The sequence below is a fragment of the Indicator indicator genome, chromosome 37 (genome assembly GCF_027791375.1).
Source record: "Indicator indicator isolate 239-I01 chromosome 37, UM_Iind_1.1, whole genome shotgun sequence".
Classification (NCBI taxonomy): Eukaryota; Metazoa; Chordata; class Aves; order Piciformes; family Indicatoridae; genus Indicator; species Indicator indicator.
The window spans coordinates 25,093-38,893 of record NC_072046.1 but is presented as its reverse complement, the minus strand read 5'-3'; the positions used below and the strand labels follow the sequence as shown (position 1 = coordinate 38,893).

The 13,801-nt window shown below is 63.0% G+C and overlaps 1 protein-coding gene across 1 annotated transcript; it reads left to right on the top strand.

Moving 5' to 3' along the window:
* The first annotated feature begins 4,037 nt into the window (after nt 1-4,037).
* LOC128978563 (ataxin-7-like protein 3) lies at nt 4,038-11,377 on the top strand. Its single transcript, XM_054396503.1, has 13 exons — nt 4,038-4,078; nt 5,606-5,719; nt 5,827-5,959; nt 6,593-6,764; nt 8,253-8,350; nt 8,661-8,683; nt 9,400-9,445; nt 9,721-9,752; nt 9,865-9,933; nt 10,240-10,283; nt 10,414-10,485; nt 10,784-10,941; nt 11,213-11,377. Exons 2-13 carry the CDS (start codon nt 5,669-5,671, stop codon nt 11,359-11,361), a joined length of 1,047 nt encoding a protein of 348 aa, XP_054252478.1. The 5' UTR covers nt 4,038-4,078; nt 5,606-5,668; the 3' UTR covers nt 11,362-11,377.
* Nucleotides 11,378-13,801: the final 2,424 nt, after the last annotated feature.

Here is a 13,801-nt window from a genome sequence, read left to right as displayed (position 1 = left end):
ACACAGGAAAAGAAAAAGATTCCCCCCCCTCCCACCCCTCCCCCCTTTTTTTTTTTAAATTTATCTCCCCCCATAAATGGGTTAAAAAAATTCCCCCCCTCCACGCAGACTCTCCTGGCCTGCCCCAGGCAGCAGGCATGGAGCATGAGCCAAGCTGCTCAGGACTCAGCTGTTGGGGCAATGTCTCTTTGCCCTCCCCCCCCCCCCTTTTTCTTCTCTGCAACCCCCAAAACTCTCAGCGTCTTGGGGGACACCCCCCACACACCCCCCACCTTGAAAAAACAACCAACCAACCCTTGTACAGTCTGGAAGCTGCACCAGGAGCACCCCCACACCCCCTCCCCACAAACCCCAGGACCTCTGCATCCACGGCACTTGGGAACGTCGGCCACGGACCCCCCCTCACCCCCGGCGTGACCCCACGGAGTGTGATGGAGGAGGGGGGGGATGGGGGAGGTGGGGATGGATGGATGGATTTGGGGGGGGAGGGGCAGGGGGGGGAGCGTGTGTGGGTGTATGTGTGTGTGAGCGTGTGGGTGGGGTGGGGGGGCTGCTCCCCCTCCTCGTGCCTGGTGACCAAGTGGGGGGAGGGGGGGGCACGGGGGTGCTGCCAGCCCCCCCCCCAGCACGTCCTCGGTGGTTGTTGTGCCGTTTGTATTTTATTTGATTCTTTTGTTGTTGTTGTTGGTGTTGTTTTGGTTTGGTTTTTTTTTTCCTTTTTATAAAACAAGAAAGATCCATCTTTTATTTTTTTTTTCTTGAAACCCCCTCCTCCCTTTCTCCTCGTCCCCCCCTGCCCCCCAATTCCATCACCATTCCCCCCCTGCCCCCCACCAATTCCATTCCCTCTCCCAAATTCCCACCTCTGGTGAAGCTGCTCCTCTCCCTTCACTCATGCTCCCCAGTGTTCCCCAGGTACCCCCCACTTTGCAACCCACCCCCTCGGGGGGAGAGGTTCTTGCCCTTCCCCCTCCTCCTCGCCTCCCCCCCCAGCCATATTGTAAATTTTGCTGCGGTTTGGGTTTATTTGGGGGGGGGGGGGGGGAATCGATGCCCCCCTCCAGGAGGGGTATGGGGCTGCAGGGACCAGGGTGGGTGCATGGGAAGGGGGGGACTGATGGCATCTATCTGCCCCCCCCCCCCCATTTTTTTATAGCAGACACAAGCACCAGCAATCCCACAGGTTCCTGTTGGGTCCCCTCCTTCCCCTCCCTCCCTCCCCCCCCAAAAAAAACACCCAATGTAAGTGGCTCCCCCCCCGTGAGACCTCCACTTTATGGGCATTGGGGAGTCACAAGCTTTGTCCCTTCTGGTCCCCCGGAGAGGAGCTGGGCTGGGGGAACAGGACCTGGGGGATCTCAGGGGGAAGGAGAGGAGGGGAGCAGCATCTGCTGCTTCCCCCCCAGGCTGAGGAGGGAGGGCTGGGGGAGGCTTTTCTCCCCTGTGCTTTAATTTAGCCATTTCCCAGCTCAGCTCAGTGAGTGGCTGAGCAGGGGGAAGGCAGATAGAGAGGGGGAGGCAGATAGGGGCAGGGGGCAAGCTGCAGGTTTGGGGGTTCTTTGGTGTGACACCCCTCCCCCCAGGTTTGCTGTTCTCAGCAGCTCCAATCCATCCCCCCCCCCCCCAAAAAACCTTTTGAGTCATCCCCCCCAGATCTTGATTCCCCCCAAAACACACCCTTAAGTGTTAGGGTGGTGGGGAAACAACCTCCCCAGCCCCTCCCCTCAGAAGGGCCTGGATGAAATGGGGTGGAGGTGTGGGGGGGTGAACCCAGGTACCCCCACCCCTAGCACAGACAATCCCCCTGGAACCTGGGGTCCCCAAAAGAACCCAGCAGGGGTGTGTGTGACCACCCCACCCCCCCAATTTGCTTCCCCCCTGCCCCAAATCCCTGCTTCTGTTTGGGATTTTCCTTTCATTTCCCCCTCTCAATTTTTATTCTCCCCTGACTCCCCTCTCCCCCCCCCCCCAAAAAAAAAAATCCCCCAAGGGGAACCTCAACTTTCTGCTGAAGAAGCTTCCCCCACCCATCCCCGACCACCCTCCTGGTGTTTTAGTGGCTGTGTTTTTTAGTACAAAAAAATGAAAACAAACAAACAAACAAAAAAAAAGCTAAAAGAAAAAAATAGAAAACGAAACAAAACTAACCTTTTTTTTTCCTCCTTTTTTTCTGTTAAAAAAAATAATGAAAATGGTAAAAAAAAAATTAATTAAAAAAAAAAAAAAAAGAAAAATTCTTACAGCGCTGACAAGGGGGAAAAATCGTTTGCGCTGCGAGAGGATTGACCCTGAGTGCATTTTGGCACTGCCCAGCCCCCCTCCGGGCTCCTTTAGGTGGAAATTCTTGTGGATTCCAGGGGAAAACAAACAAAACAAAAAAAGCCTAAAAAAAAAAAAAAAGAAAGAAAAAAAAATTAAAAATTAAAAAAAATTTAAAAAGACCAAAAAAAAAAGAAAAGAAAAAAAAAAGAAATGTAAAAGACAAAAAAAAAGAAATGTTAAAAAAAGTTAAAAAAAAGAAATGGTAAAAAAATTTAAAAAAATAAAAATTTAAAAAAATTAAAAAATTAAAAATTAAAAAAAATCATCTTTTTTTTCTAATATTTAAAGAGTGTTTTTGTAGGTTTAAAAAAAAGACAAAAAGACAAAAAAAATAAAAAGAATAAAATTCCCTCCACCACTCTTTCCCCTCCTCCACCCTCCCCCCCCTTCCCGTGAAAAACAAAACCTCCTTGGGAATTTAGGGTGTGGGGGTTAGGGGCTGTGTGTGCCCTCCCCTGACCCCCCAGCTGGGCCTTGCCTTTGGGTCCTGCCCTTTTTTTGGTTTGGTTTTTGTTTTGTTGTTGGTTTAATTAAATTTTTTTTGAGGGTTTGGGGGTTATGTTGTTTGTTTGTTTTTTTTTTTTTCTTTGGTTTGGGGTTTTTTTTGTATAATAAAGTGACAAAGAAATGGTTCTGTTCTCATGGCATTACTATAAAAAAATAAAACTTTAGGAAAAAAAAAACACATCAGGGCTGAGAAGTGGTTTTTGTAGCCCTCTTGTTGCTGGGAATCACTCTGGGATCGCTCTGGGATCTGGGGGGAGGGGGGGCGGGTCACTGGGAGATCCAAAAGGGTCACTAGGGAGTTATGGGGATCAATGGGAGATGCAAATGGTTGTTGCGAGTTCCAAAGGGGTTGCTAAGGAGTTGTGGGATATCCCAAAGGGTTGCTGGGGTGCTAGCAGGATCACTGGGAGATCCAAAAAAGATCACTGGCAGAGCTGTGGGGATCACTAGGGATCTAAGGGGATTACAGAGGAGCTGAGGGGATCGTGAGGGAATCGTTAGGGAAGATGTAGGGAATCACAAGATATGTAAGGATCACTGGGAGAGCTGTCAGGGTCACTGGAGGATCCATGGGGATCACTGCGGATCACTGGAGGATCTTGGGGATTACTAGGAGGGTCATTGGGGGGATCACCGCAGATTCACACGGGAGCTGGGGGGAGGCGTGCGGATCACTGGGGATCTGTGAGGATCACTAGCGGATCTATGCGGATTACTGGGAGAGCTGTGAGGGTCACTGGGGGATCACCGGCAAGGGGGTCCCTGGGGACCCGCGGGGACAGGGTGGGGGGGAGCAGGGACAGCCGCGGGGGGCGCCCAGGCCCCGCCCCTCTATGGCCCCGCCCCCTCCGCCCGCCCCTCCACTCGAGGCGGCCCCTCCCGCCGCCGGCCGCTCCCATTGGCCGCGCCCCTCACGGCGCCTCCCGATTGGCGGCAGGCGCAGGGGCGGGCCTTGCGCGCGCCGGGAGCGGCGCCCCGCCCCTGTCCTCCCCAAGCCCCTCCCCAGGTCCCCCCCCGCGCCGTTCCCCCCCCCGCCGCCGCCGCCGGGCGGAGGCAGCGCCAGGCCCGGCCCGCTCGCTCCCGCGCACCGCTCCCGCTGCGGCCCGGCCCGCCCCGGCCCCGGCCTGGCCCCGGCCCCGGCAGGGCGGGCGGCGTTGCCGCCGAGCATGGCGAGCCGCCGCCGGGCCTCGCGGAGGAGCGGCGGGGGGCGCTGACCCCGGCCCCGGCCCCCCACGGGCCCTTCGAGCCGGTGAGTGACCGACCGAGCCACCCACCCCCAGCCTCGGGCCCGCTCCCAGGGCTCCGCCACGCCCTGGGGCCCTGCAGCACCGGAGGGCGGCCCGCTGACCCCGCCCCGGCGCACACCGGGCTCCCCCCGCGCAGCTTTAGGGCTCCCCCCGGGCTCTCAGGGTCCTTCCGGTCCGCCCCGGCCCTCCCCGGGACCGCCCCGCGCTGCCTGTGCTCCCCCGCCAGCCCAAATCCTCCCTCCGTGACCCCCCTCTGGGGCCCCTCTAGCCCCAGCAGCTCCCCCATGACACCCTAGTCCCGGCCTTGTCGAGGACCCGCGGGCCCTGGCACCCCCCGGCACCCCTCTTACCCCTTGCTGCCCCCCGCAAACCCCCAGCCCGAGGCAGCTCCTGGCTTCTGGCAGGAGGTCCCAAGCCGTGCGTCCCCCCCTGGGGCTGGTACCACCCCGGGGGGTATCGGGGGGTGGGCAGGCAGGGTGCAGCCACCCCCAAGCTGGTTTCAGCCCCCACCAAAGCAGGGTGCAGCCTCCCACCCCCAACCGGTGCAGCCCTTCCTGCGAGTTCTGCCCACCCCACCCTGCCTCTTACCCCGGGAGGGGAGTCCCGGGGAAGGGGGGGGGGGGGGGGAGGGTCCCGATCGGGGCTGGTGCCCGCCAGTGTTTCCTCTTTCCGCACCGGAGGGAAGAAATCCCCAGGCCAGGCCCGGAAGCGGGCGGGGGGACAGGCACACATGGGACACTCCTCCCCCCACCTCCTCCTGCCTTCCCCCCGCTCCCCCGGCCCGGTGGTTGGGTCGGAACCCGCCCTCCATGGTAACCGGGCACAGAACCACCGGGCAGCAGCGGCCAGTACCCACCAGTACTCGCCGTGAGTGGGTGCAGGCAGCAGTGCAAAGCTGCTGCAGAGGGGCTTGGTGTGAGTTTGGTGCCCCCTCCCTCTTTTAACTTCCCGTTTGAGGGGCTTCGGGGCACCGGCTGCGAGCTGGGGGACGTGCACAGGGTGGTCCCTGCCCTGTTTCCTTCCCCCCTCCATCGAGGGAGGGTGATGCAGCAAAACCCAACCCCCCCCCCCCCCCTCCTCTCTGCAGGGGTTGTGCTCAGTTTTGGGGGGTATGGGGGAGGCACCTCGAGACCCCTGTGCCCACCCCTAATTCACAGACGATGCTGGATGCAGGGGGGACCACTGGGGGGGTGGGGTTCTGAGGGGTCCCTCCCCAGGAAGGAAACTCAACTTCCAGGCCATGGGGGCTGGGCAGCAGATCCAGATCCAGGACCCTTCCCCATCTTCACTTGATCTACCCGCACGAGGGGACCCTGATGCCAGACAGGGGGACCCCAATCCTCCTCCCCCCCAGCTGCCCATTCCTGGGGGCAGGGAATAGCCCAGAGGTTTGGAGACCTCCCAGAGATCTTGGGGTCTGTTGTTCCCCCGGGGGTGGGGGGTGAGGGAGGTGGTGGGGATGGGGGTGGGGGTCTGCTGACTGTGGGTGAAGTGCCAGTGTGACCCTTGTTTGTGTCCCCCCCCCACAGTGACCCCCGCCCTGTGTCCTGTGCTATGAGCGTTCGGCGTGACTTCTCCTCGAGCAGTTGCAAATGAAAATGGAGGATATGTCTTTGTCTGGCCTGGATAACAGCAAACTGGAGGTGAGTGGCCACCCTGCACCATCTATTTCTGTCCCTCACTGTGTCTCCCCCACCCCTATTTTTGGTCACACCCCTCCCACCCCCCCCCATACACACACTTCCCCCAGGCCATCGCACACGAGATCTACACTGACCTGGTGGAGGATGCCTGCCTGGGGCTCTGCTTCGAAGTCCATCGGGCAGTCAAGTGTGGCTACTTCTTCCTGGATGACACCGACCCCGACAGCATGAAGGACTTTGGTGAGTGCCCCAGGGGCAGGGTGACACTGGGGACAGGGACATGGCCGCTGTTCCCCCTCCCAGTGCCACCATGGAGAGGCTGGAGGGGGGTTCAGGTCATCCCTGCCCGTAGGGGTTTGGGCGCAGGGGTTGCCAAGGAGGATCGAGCACCCAAGTGTGTCTGCTCCATGTCCATCCCATCCCAGAGGAGCCATTTTGTGATTCCCTGGGATGAACCAAGCCTCAAAAAATGGTGCCCCAGGGTGGGGTGCCCAGCCCTGATGGGGGACGAAGATTCACAGAACGGTTTGGGTTGGGAGGGACCTTCAAGATCTTCTCATTCCAGCCTCCTGCCACGGGCAGGGACATCTCCCACCAGCCCAGGCTGCTCAGTGCCTCATCCAGGCTGGCCTTGAACACGTCCAGGGAGGGGCCATCCACAACCTCCCTGGGCAAATTTGGATGGGTGAGGGTAGGAGAACCCCTACCAAGCCCACGTCCAAGGTCTGGGAAGCAACCAGCAGCCCAAGGGACTCCCAACCCTTGTCCCAGCAGAGCTGGGGGAGCACAGCAAACACCTGGAGGGGTTTTGGCAGGGAGGGGGGTGGGTGGTGGTGTGGGGGAGGGGCTGATCTGTGTGTCCCTGCCTTGCAGAGATCGTGGACCAGCCTGGTGTGGACATCTTCGGGCAGGTGTACAACCAGTGGAAGAACAAGGAGTGTGTGTGCCCCAACTGCAGCCGCAGCATCGCCGCCTCCCGCTTCGCCCCACACCTGGAGAAGTGCCTGGGCATGGGCCGCAACAGCAGCCGCATCGCCAACCGCAGGTCAGTGGGCACCTCCCCCCCAAACACGGGCACCTCCCCCCCCAAACACGGGCACCTCCCCCCCAAACACGGGCACCTCCCCCCCCAAACACGGGCACCTCCCCCCCCAAACACGGGCACCTCCCCCCCCAAACACAGGCACCTCCCCCCCCAAACACGGGCACCTCCCCCCCCAAACACGGGCACAGATCCCCCCCAAAATATGGGCACCTACTCCCCCCAAACATGGGCACACATCCCCCAAAACACAGCCACCTACCTCCCCAAAAGATGGGCACCTACCCCCCCCCCCAAACACAGCGTCCAGTGGGCATCCCCTCCTCTTCCCCCCAAAACACAGCCAAACATGGGTGTCCCCCTCCCTCTGAAACACAGCCACCAGTGGGCACCTACCCCCCAAAACCAAACCCAGCCACCAGCTGGGGGATCCTGTGCCCCCCAACCCTGGGTGGGTGCACAAATGCTGGGGGGGGGGTGAGGCTGTCTCTTCTCAGTGGGGCTTGCAGAGGGGTCTGGGAGGTTGCAGGGGGCTTTGGGGCTTGCAGAGGGATTTGGGGGCTGCAGAGGGGTGTGGGGGCTGCAGAGGGGTTTGGGGCTTGCAGAGGGGTGTGGGGGCTGCAGAAGGATTTGGGGGCTGCAGAGAGGTTTGGGACTTGCAGAGGGCTTTGGGGCTTGCAGAAGGGTTTGGGGGATGCAGAGGGGTTTGGGGCTTGCAGAAGGGTTTGGGGGCTGCAGAGGGGTGTGGGGGCTGCAGAGGGGTGTGGGGGCTGCAGAGGGGTGTGGGGGCTGCAGAGGGGTTTGGGGCTTGCAGAGGGGTTTGGGGGCTGCAGAGGGGTGTGGGGGCTGCAGAGGGGTGTGGGGGCTGCAGAGGAGTGTGGGGGCTGCAGAGGAGTGTGGGGGCTGCAGAGAGGTTTGGGGCTTGCAGAGGGATTTGGGGGCTGCAGAGGGATTTGGGGGCTGCAGAGGGGTGTGGGGGCTGCAGAGGGGTTTGGGGCTTGCAGAGGGGTGTGGGGGCTGCAGAGGGGTGTGGGGGCTGCAGAGGAGTGTGGGGGCTGCAGAGAGGTTTGGGGCTTGCAGAGGGATTTGGGGGCTGCAGAGGGGTGTGGGGGCTGCAGAGGGGTTTGGGCTTGAAGGGGCCCTGGGGGTTGCAGAGGGGTTGTGGGGTGAATCCTGAGGTGCAGAGTGGATGCTGGGGTGCCAGGGAGAGTGCAGGATGGATCCTGGGGTGCTGAGTGTGTGCCGGTGTGCCTCGGGGGGGCAGCGAGAGGGGTTGGGGGGAGGGTCTGGGGTCAGGAGCTGGGGGCAGGGGCTGGGGGGCAGGAGCTTGGGGCGGGGCTGGGGCAGGAGCCGGGGGTAGGAGCTGGGGGCAGGGCCGGGGGCGGGGGGCCGGAGCTGGGGCAGGGGCCGGGGCAGAGGCCGGAAGCAGGGCTGGGGGCCGGGGGCTGGGGGCCGGGGGCCGGCTCCTGAGGCTGCCTGCGGGCGGTGCAGGATCGCCAGCAGCAACAACCTCAACAAGTCGGAGAGCGACCAGGAGGACAACGACGACATCAACGACAACGACTGGTCCTACGGCTCCGAGAAGAAAGGTGGGGGGGGAGGAGGGGGCCATGGGGGTGCTGCCCCAGCTGGGGGTCTCCCTGACTCCCCCCCCAACCCCAGTGAGGAGTAGTGGGCCACATCCTGCCTGCACCATCACCCTTCAACCCTGCTGGGGGAACGTGGAGGGGGGGGGGGGGTCCCCAGCTGCCCTGTATGAAAGAGGAGTCCTGGCCCCGGGGGGGGAGGGGGGGAAGGGTAGGAAATCGAGGAGGGGGGAGGAAGGTGGGGGGCTGGGAGGATCCAGGGCTAAATCCAGCAGAAAAGGTGAAATTTGTCCTTTCTGTCTCTTGCCCTCAGCCAAGAAGAGGAAATCGGACAAGGTGGGGAGGGGGGGATGGGGGGTACTGGGGAGGGGGGGTTTGGGTGCTGGGGAGGGTTTTGGGGTGCTGGGGAAGGGGTGTGTGGGTGCTGCTGGGGGGTTTTGGGGTGCTGGGGAGGGGGTGTGTGGGTGCTGCCGGGGGTTTTGGGGTGCTGGGGACGGGGTGTGTGGGTGCTGCTGGGGGGTTTTGGGGTGCTGGGGAGGGGGTGTGGGTGCTGCCGGGGGTTTTGGGGTGCTGGGGACGGGGTGTGGGTGCTGCCGGGGGTTTTGGGGTGCTGGGGACGGGGTGTGGGTGCTGCTGGGGGTTTTGGGGTACTGGGGACGGGGTGTGGGTGCTGCTGGAGGGTTTTGGGGTGCTGGGGAGGGGGTGTGTGTGCTGCTGGGGGGGTTTGGGGTGCTGGGGATGGGGTGTGGGTGCTGCTGGAGGGTTTTGGGGTGCTGGGGAGCGAGTGTGGGTGCTGCTGGGGGGTTTTGGGGTGCTGGGGAGGGGGTGTGGGTGCTGCTGGGGGGTTTTGGGGTGCTGGGGAGGGGGTGTGGGTGCTGCTGGGGGGTTTTGAGGTGCTGGGATGGGGTGTGGGTGCTGCTGGGGGGTTTTGGGGTGCTGGGGAGGGGGTGTGGGTGCTGCTGGGGGTTTTGGGGTGCTGGAGCAGAGGATTGCAGAGCTGGAGCTGTGGGAGGGGTCCCCCTGCAGCCCCCAACTCCTTCCTCTCCCTGCAGAACCCCAACTCCCCTCGCAGGTCCAAGTCCCTGAAACACAAAAATGGTGAGGAGGGGGCTGGGGGCAGGGCGTCTGCTGCGCTGGGGGTGGGGGGGAGGGTGGAGCTTTGAGAGGGTGTGGTCATGGTGGGCGTGGCTTGAGGGGTGAGGCATGTGTGGGGGCGGGGCTTGTTCAGAGGTAGGGCTGGGGTGGGGGGCACAGGGAGGGGGATGGGGGGTCAGGGACCCTTCCTCCCCCCCCCTTTCCTCCTCCCCTCCCCTTTCCTCCTCCTCCCCCCCCCCTTTCCTCCTCCCCCCCCCCTTCACTCTCCTCTTTTCCAGGTGAGATCAGTGGGACCCCCGATCCCTTCAAGGTGAGCCTGGGGGAGAGGGCAGATGCCCCCCAGTCCCTCTCCTCCTGTCCCTGGATGTCCCCAGCCCTGTCACCCACCGGCCCTGACCCTGTTCCCTGCCTCCCCCCCCCAGTACAGCAACTCAGCAGGAATCAACTACGAGACGCTGGGCCCCGAGGAGCTGCGGACGCTGCTCACCACGGTGTGTGGCTGGCACCAGGGGGCCGTGGGGGGCACCAGTGGGCACAGGACAAGCCCTGGCCCCACCTGGAGAGGGGCAGGGACTTGTGGCATCGCTCCCAGCTCGGCTCCATCCCTCTGGGGCCGGGAATGAGGACATTCCTGCTCGGAACCCAGTGATGGGGACGTGGCTCTGTCCCAAACCTGGGGGATGTGGTAGCCTGGGGTTTGGGGCAGGGGGATGCCAGGATGGCACTGGGAGGTTTGGGGGTCACTGAGATTTGGGGTTTCTTCCATCTCCTCCCTCCCCCTTCCTTTCTCTCCCCAGCAATGCGGAGTCATCTCTGAGCACACCAAGAAGATGTGCACCAGGTGAGAACATCCTGCCTGGGCTTTCCCTGCCTGCTGGTGGTGGTGGTGGGGAGGGGTCCCCAGGGTGCCCAGACCCTCAGCAGAGCTGGGGAGGGGACAGCCAAATGCCTGACTCCGTGTCCTGGCCCAGGTCCCTGCGGTGTCCCCAGCACACGGACGAGCAGCGCAGATCCGTCCGGGTTTACCTCCTCGGCCCCTCCGCGTGAGTCAGCGCCCACAGGGGGGCTGGAGGGTCCCAGCCCGGGCACAGGCCTCTGCCACCCCCTGAAAGGAGAACTTGGGGGTGCTGCCTGGGGTGCTCAAGCATGCATGGGGACAGGGACACCTCTGGGGAGGGGAGGGCACAGGAGCGTTGGGCTGGGGTCGGGATGCTCAACCCCAGCGGGCGGTGGGGAGCTCGGTTGAGGCTCTGGCTCCTCGGTGTGAGGGGTACAGCCCCATGGGGACCCCCTCCCCCCCCCCTAATAACAGCTCTGCCCCTCTGTAACACCTGTGCCCAGGTCCCTGCCCGAGGCTGAGGGCAGTGTGGAGAACGACAGCTTCGAGGTGGCCGAGAGCCAGGCCCTCATGAGCCGGCTGCAGTGGGACGGCTCCTCCGACATCTCCCCCTCCGACTCGGCCTCCTCCAAAGCCAGTGAGTGCCAGGGGGTGAGGGGAGGCACATCCTGGGGTACAAATCCCCCACCCCGCCCCCTCCATGGGGCCAGAACTTGGCTGCTCTTGGTGTCTCCCCAGCACAAGAGGGGATGGACAGACAGACGACCCAAAGCCTCTGGAGCAGTTTGTCACCCACCTCCCCCCGCCCGGGGTGGGGAGAACCTTTCGGGGTACATTTGGAGGGGTGCTTTGGGGGATGGGAGGGGGCTCCTGAGGGTTCCAGCTGTTCCCCCAGCACCTCCAGCTGCTCCTTTTGTCCCTCCCCCTTCCAGGTACAAACAACTCTGAGTCTCGTAAGACCAAGAAGAAGAAGCCTCACCTGGGGCTGGTGAGCGGCGCCCCGGGGCTGGGCTCCAGCAAGAAGAAGAAGCCCAAGCCCCCTGCCCCCCACACCCCCAGCATCTATGATGACATCAACTGAGTGCAGCAGAGCTGGTCCTGGGGTTGGGGGGGAGGGGGGGAAACAGAGACAAGGTGGGGAGGCAACGGACGGACAGATGGATGGACACAGGCCAGGGGCAGCCCCTCCAGCCCCCCTCCCCCCACCCCAATTCGGACACAGAGCTGGGACCTGGGCTGCAGAGCGTGGAGGACTTTGGCCATCACTGCATGGGGTAGGGGAGGGAGTGGGGGCTGGATTTAGGAGCCCCCATTAATGCCTTCTCCTCCCCCCCCTTTCCTACCTGAGCCTCTCCCCCCACCCCCAGCAGTGCCTCTATTTATTGTGTGACAGTTTTTGTATGTGGGGCTCTGAGGGGGGGTCTCAGAAGGCACAACCCCCTCCCCCCCCTCCCACCTGCTCCTCTCTAGCACCCCAGTGGGTGCTGGGGGTACAGATCCCCCCCCCCCCCAAGCCTTGGGGCTGCCTCCCCCCAGTCCCTGCCCGAGGATGGTGCTCAGTGGTGGGGTTGGCTCAGGATGGGGGGAGTCTGCTGGGGGGGGATTTCTCCGTTCCCCACGCTCCACCTCTGCTGTCAGCAGCTGGATTTGGCTGCTGGGGATGGGTTGGAGCTTGCCCAGGCCCTGAGGGTCCTGGGGGGGGGGAGGGGCTGCATGCTGCAACCTTTGTGTTTGAGGCTGGGGTGGGGGGGGCGGAGGGGAGGGGCACACACTTGAGGCTGCTGGGAACTGTGGGGGGTGCTGCTGTGACCTTCCCAGCTCCAAACTTGGCTCTGTGGGGGGAGTGGGGACCCCAAACTGCCAGGGGCACCCTGTGTGCCATACCCCCACAGCCAGAGCAGGGGAGGACACAGCCTGGCTTGGAGGCAGATGCTTCCCCCCCAGCCCCACCCCCCCAGGGACAGCTCTGTGTCCTCACCCCCACATGCCTGGGGACCTGCTGCTGCAGTCAGGGGGCTCCTTTGGGCCCCCCCCCAACAGCTCTAGCTGATGTTCATACTCCCACAGGCTTTGGTCTTTGGCTTAGGGGGGGGGGGTAGAAGGGGCAGGGGGGGCTGTGTGCCAGGACCAGCACCCCGCTGTGCGGGCCTTGGGGGGTGAAACCAGGTCCCTCTGACCAAACCTAGGCCCCCCCAGGGCCTGGTGATGCCCCCCCTCAGCTGTAAAAATAGGGGGTGGGGTTGGGGGGGGGGGGGGGGGGGGGGGGGTGGGATGCACTCTCTGAGAGAGACCTCTCCATAATAATAATGGAGAGGTCTCTCTCAGAGAGAGCATCCCACCCCCCCCCCCCCCCCCCCCCCCCCAACCCCACCCCCTGATAGTTATTTTAACAGCTGACGGGGGGAGCACCTCAACCAGGCCCTGGGGGGGCCTAGGTTTGGTCAGAGGGACCTGGTTTCACCCCCCAAGGCCCGCACAGCGGGGTGCTGGTCCTGGCACACAGCCCCCCCTGCCCCTTCTACCCCCCCCCCTAAGCCAAAGACCAAAGCCTGTGGGAGTATGAACATCAGCTAGAGCTGTTGGGGGGGGGCCCAAAGGAGCCCCCTGACTGCAGCAGCAGGTCCCCAGGCATGTGGGGGTGAGGACACAGAGCTGTCCCTGGGGGGGTGGGGCTGGGGGGGAAGCATCTGCCTCCAAGCCAGGCTGTGTCCTCCCCTGCTCTGGCTGTGGGGGTATGGCACACAGGGTGCCCCTGGCAGTTTGGGGTCCCCACTCCCCCCACAGAGCCAAGTTTGGAGCTGGGAAGGTCACAGCAGCACCCCCCACAGTTCCCAGCAGCCTCAAGTGTGTGCCCCTCCCCTCCGCCCCCCCCACCCCAGCCTCAAACACAAAGGTTGCAGCATGCAGCCCCTCCCCCCCCCCAGGACCCTCAGGGCCTGGGCAAGCTCCAACCCATCCCCAGCAGCCAAATCCAGCTGCTGACAGCAGAGGTGGAGCGTGGGGAACGGAGAAATCCCCCCCCAGCAGACTCCCCCCATCCTGAGCCAACCCCACCACTGAGCACCATCCTCGGGCAGGGACTGGGGGGAGGCAGCCCCAAGGCTTGGGGGGGGGGGGGATCTGTACCCCCAGCACCCACTGGGGTGCTAGAGAGGAGCAGGTGGGAGGGGGGGGAGGGGGTTGTGCCTTCTGAGACCCCCCCTCAGAGCCCCACATACAAAAACTGTCACACAATAAATAGAGGCACTGCTGGGGGTGGGGGGAGAGGCTCAGGTAGGAAAGGGGGGGGAGGAGAAGGCATTAATGGGGGCTCCTAAATCCAGCCCCCACTCCCTCCCCTACCCCATGCAGTGATGGCCAAAGTCCTCCACGCTCTGCAGCCCAGGTCCCAGCTCTGTGTCCGAATTGGGGTGGGGGGAGGGGGGCTGGAGGGGCTGCCCCTGGCCTGTGTCCATCCATCTGTCCGTCCGTTGCCTCCCCACCTTGTCTCTGTTTCCCCCCCTCCCCCCCAACCCCAGGAC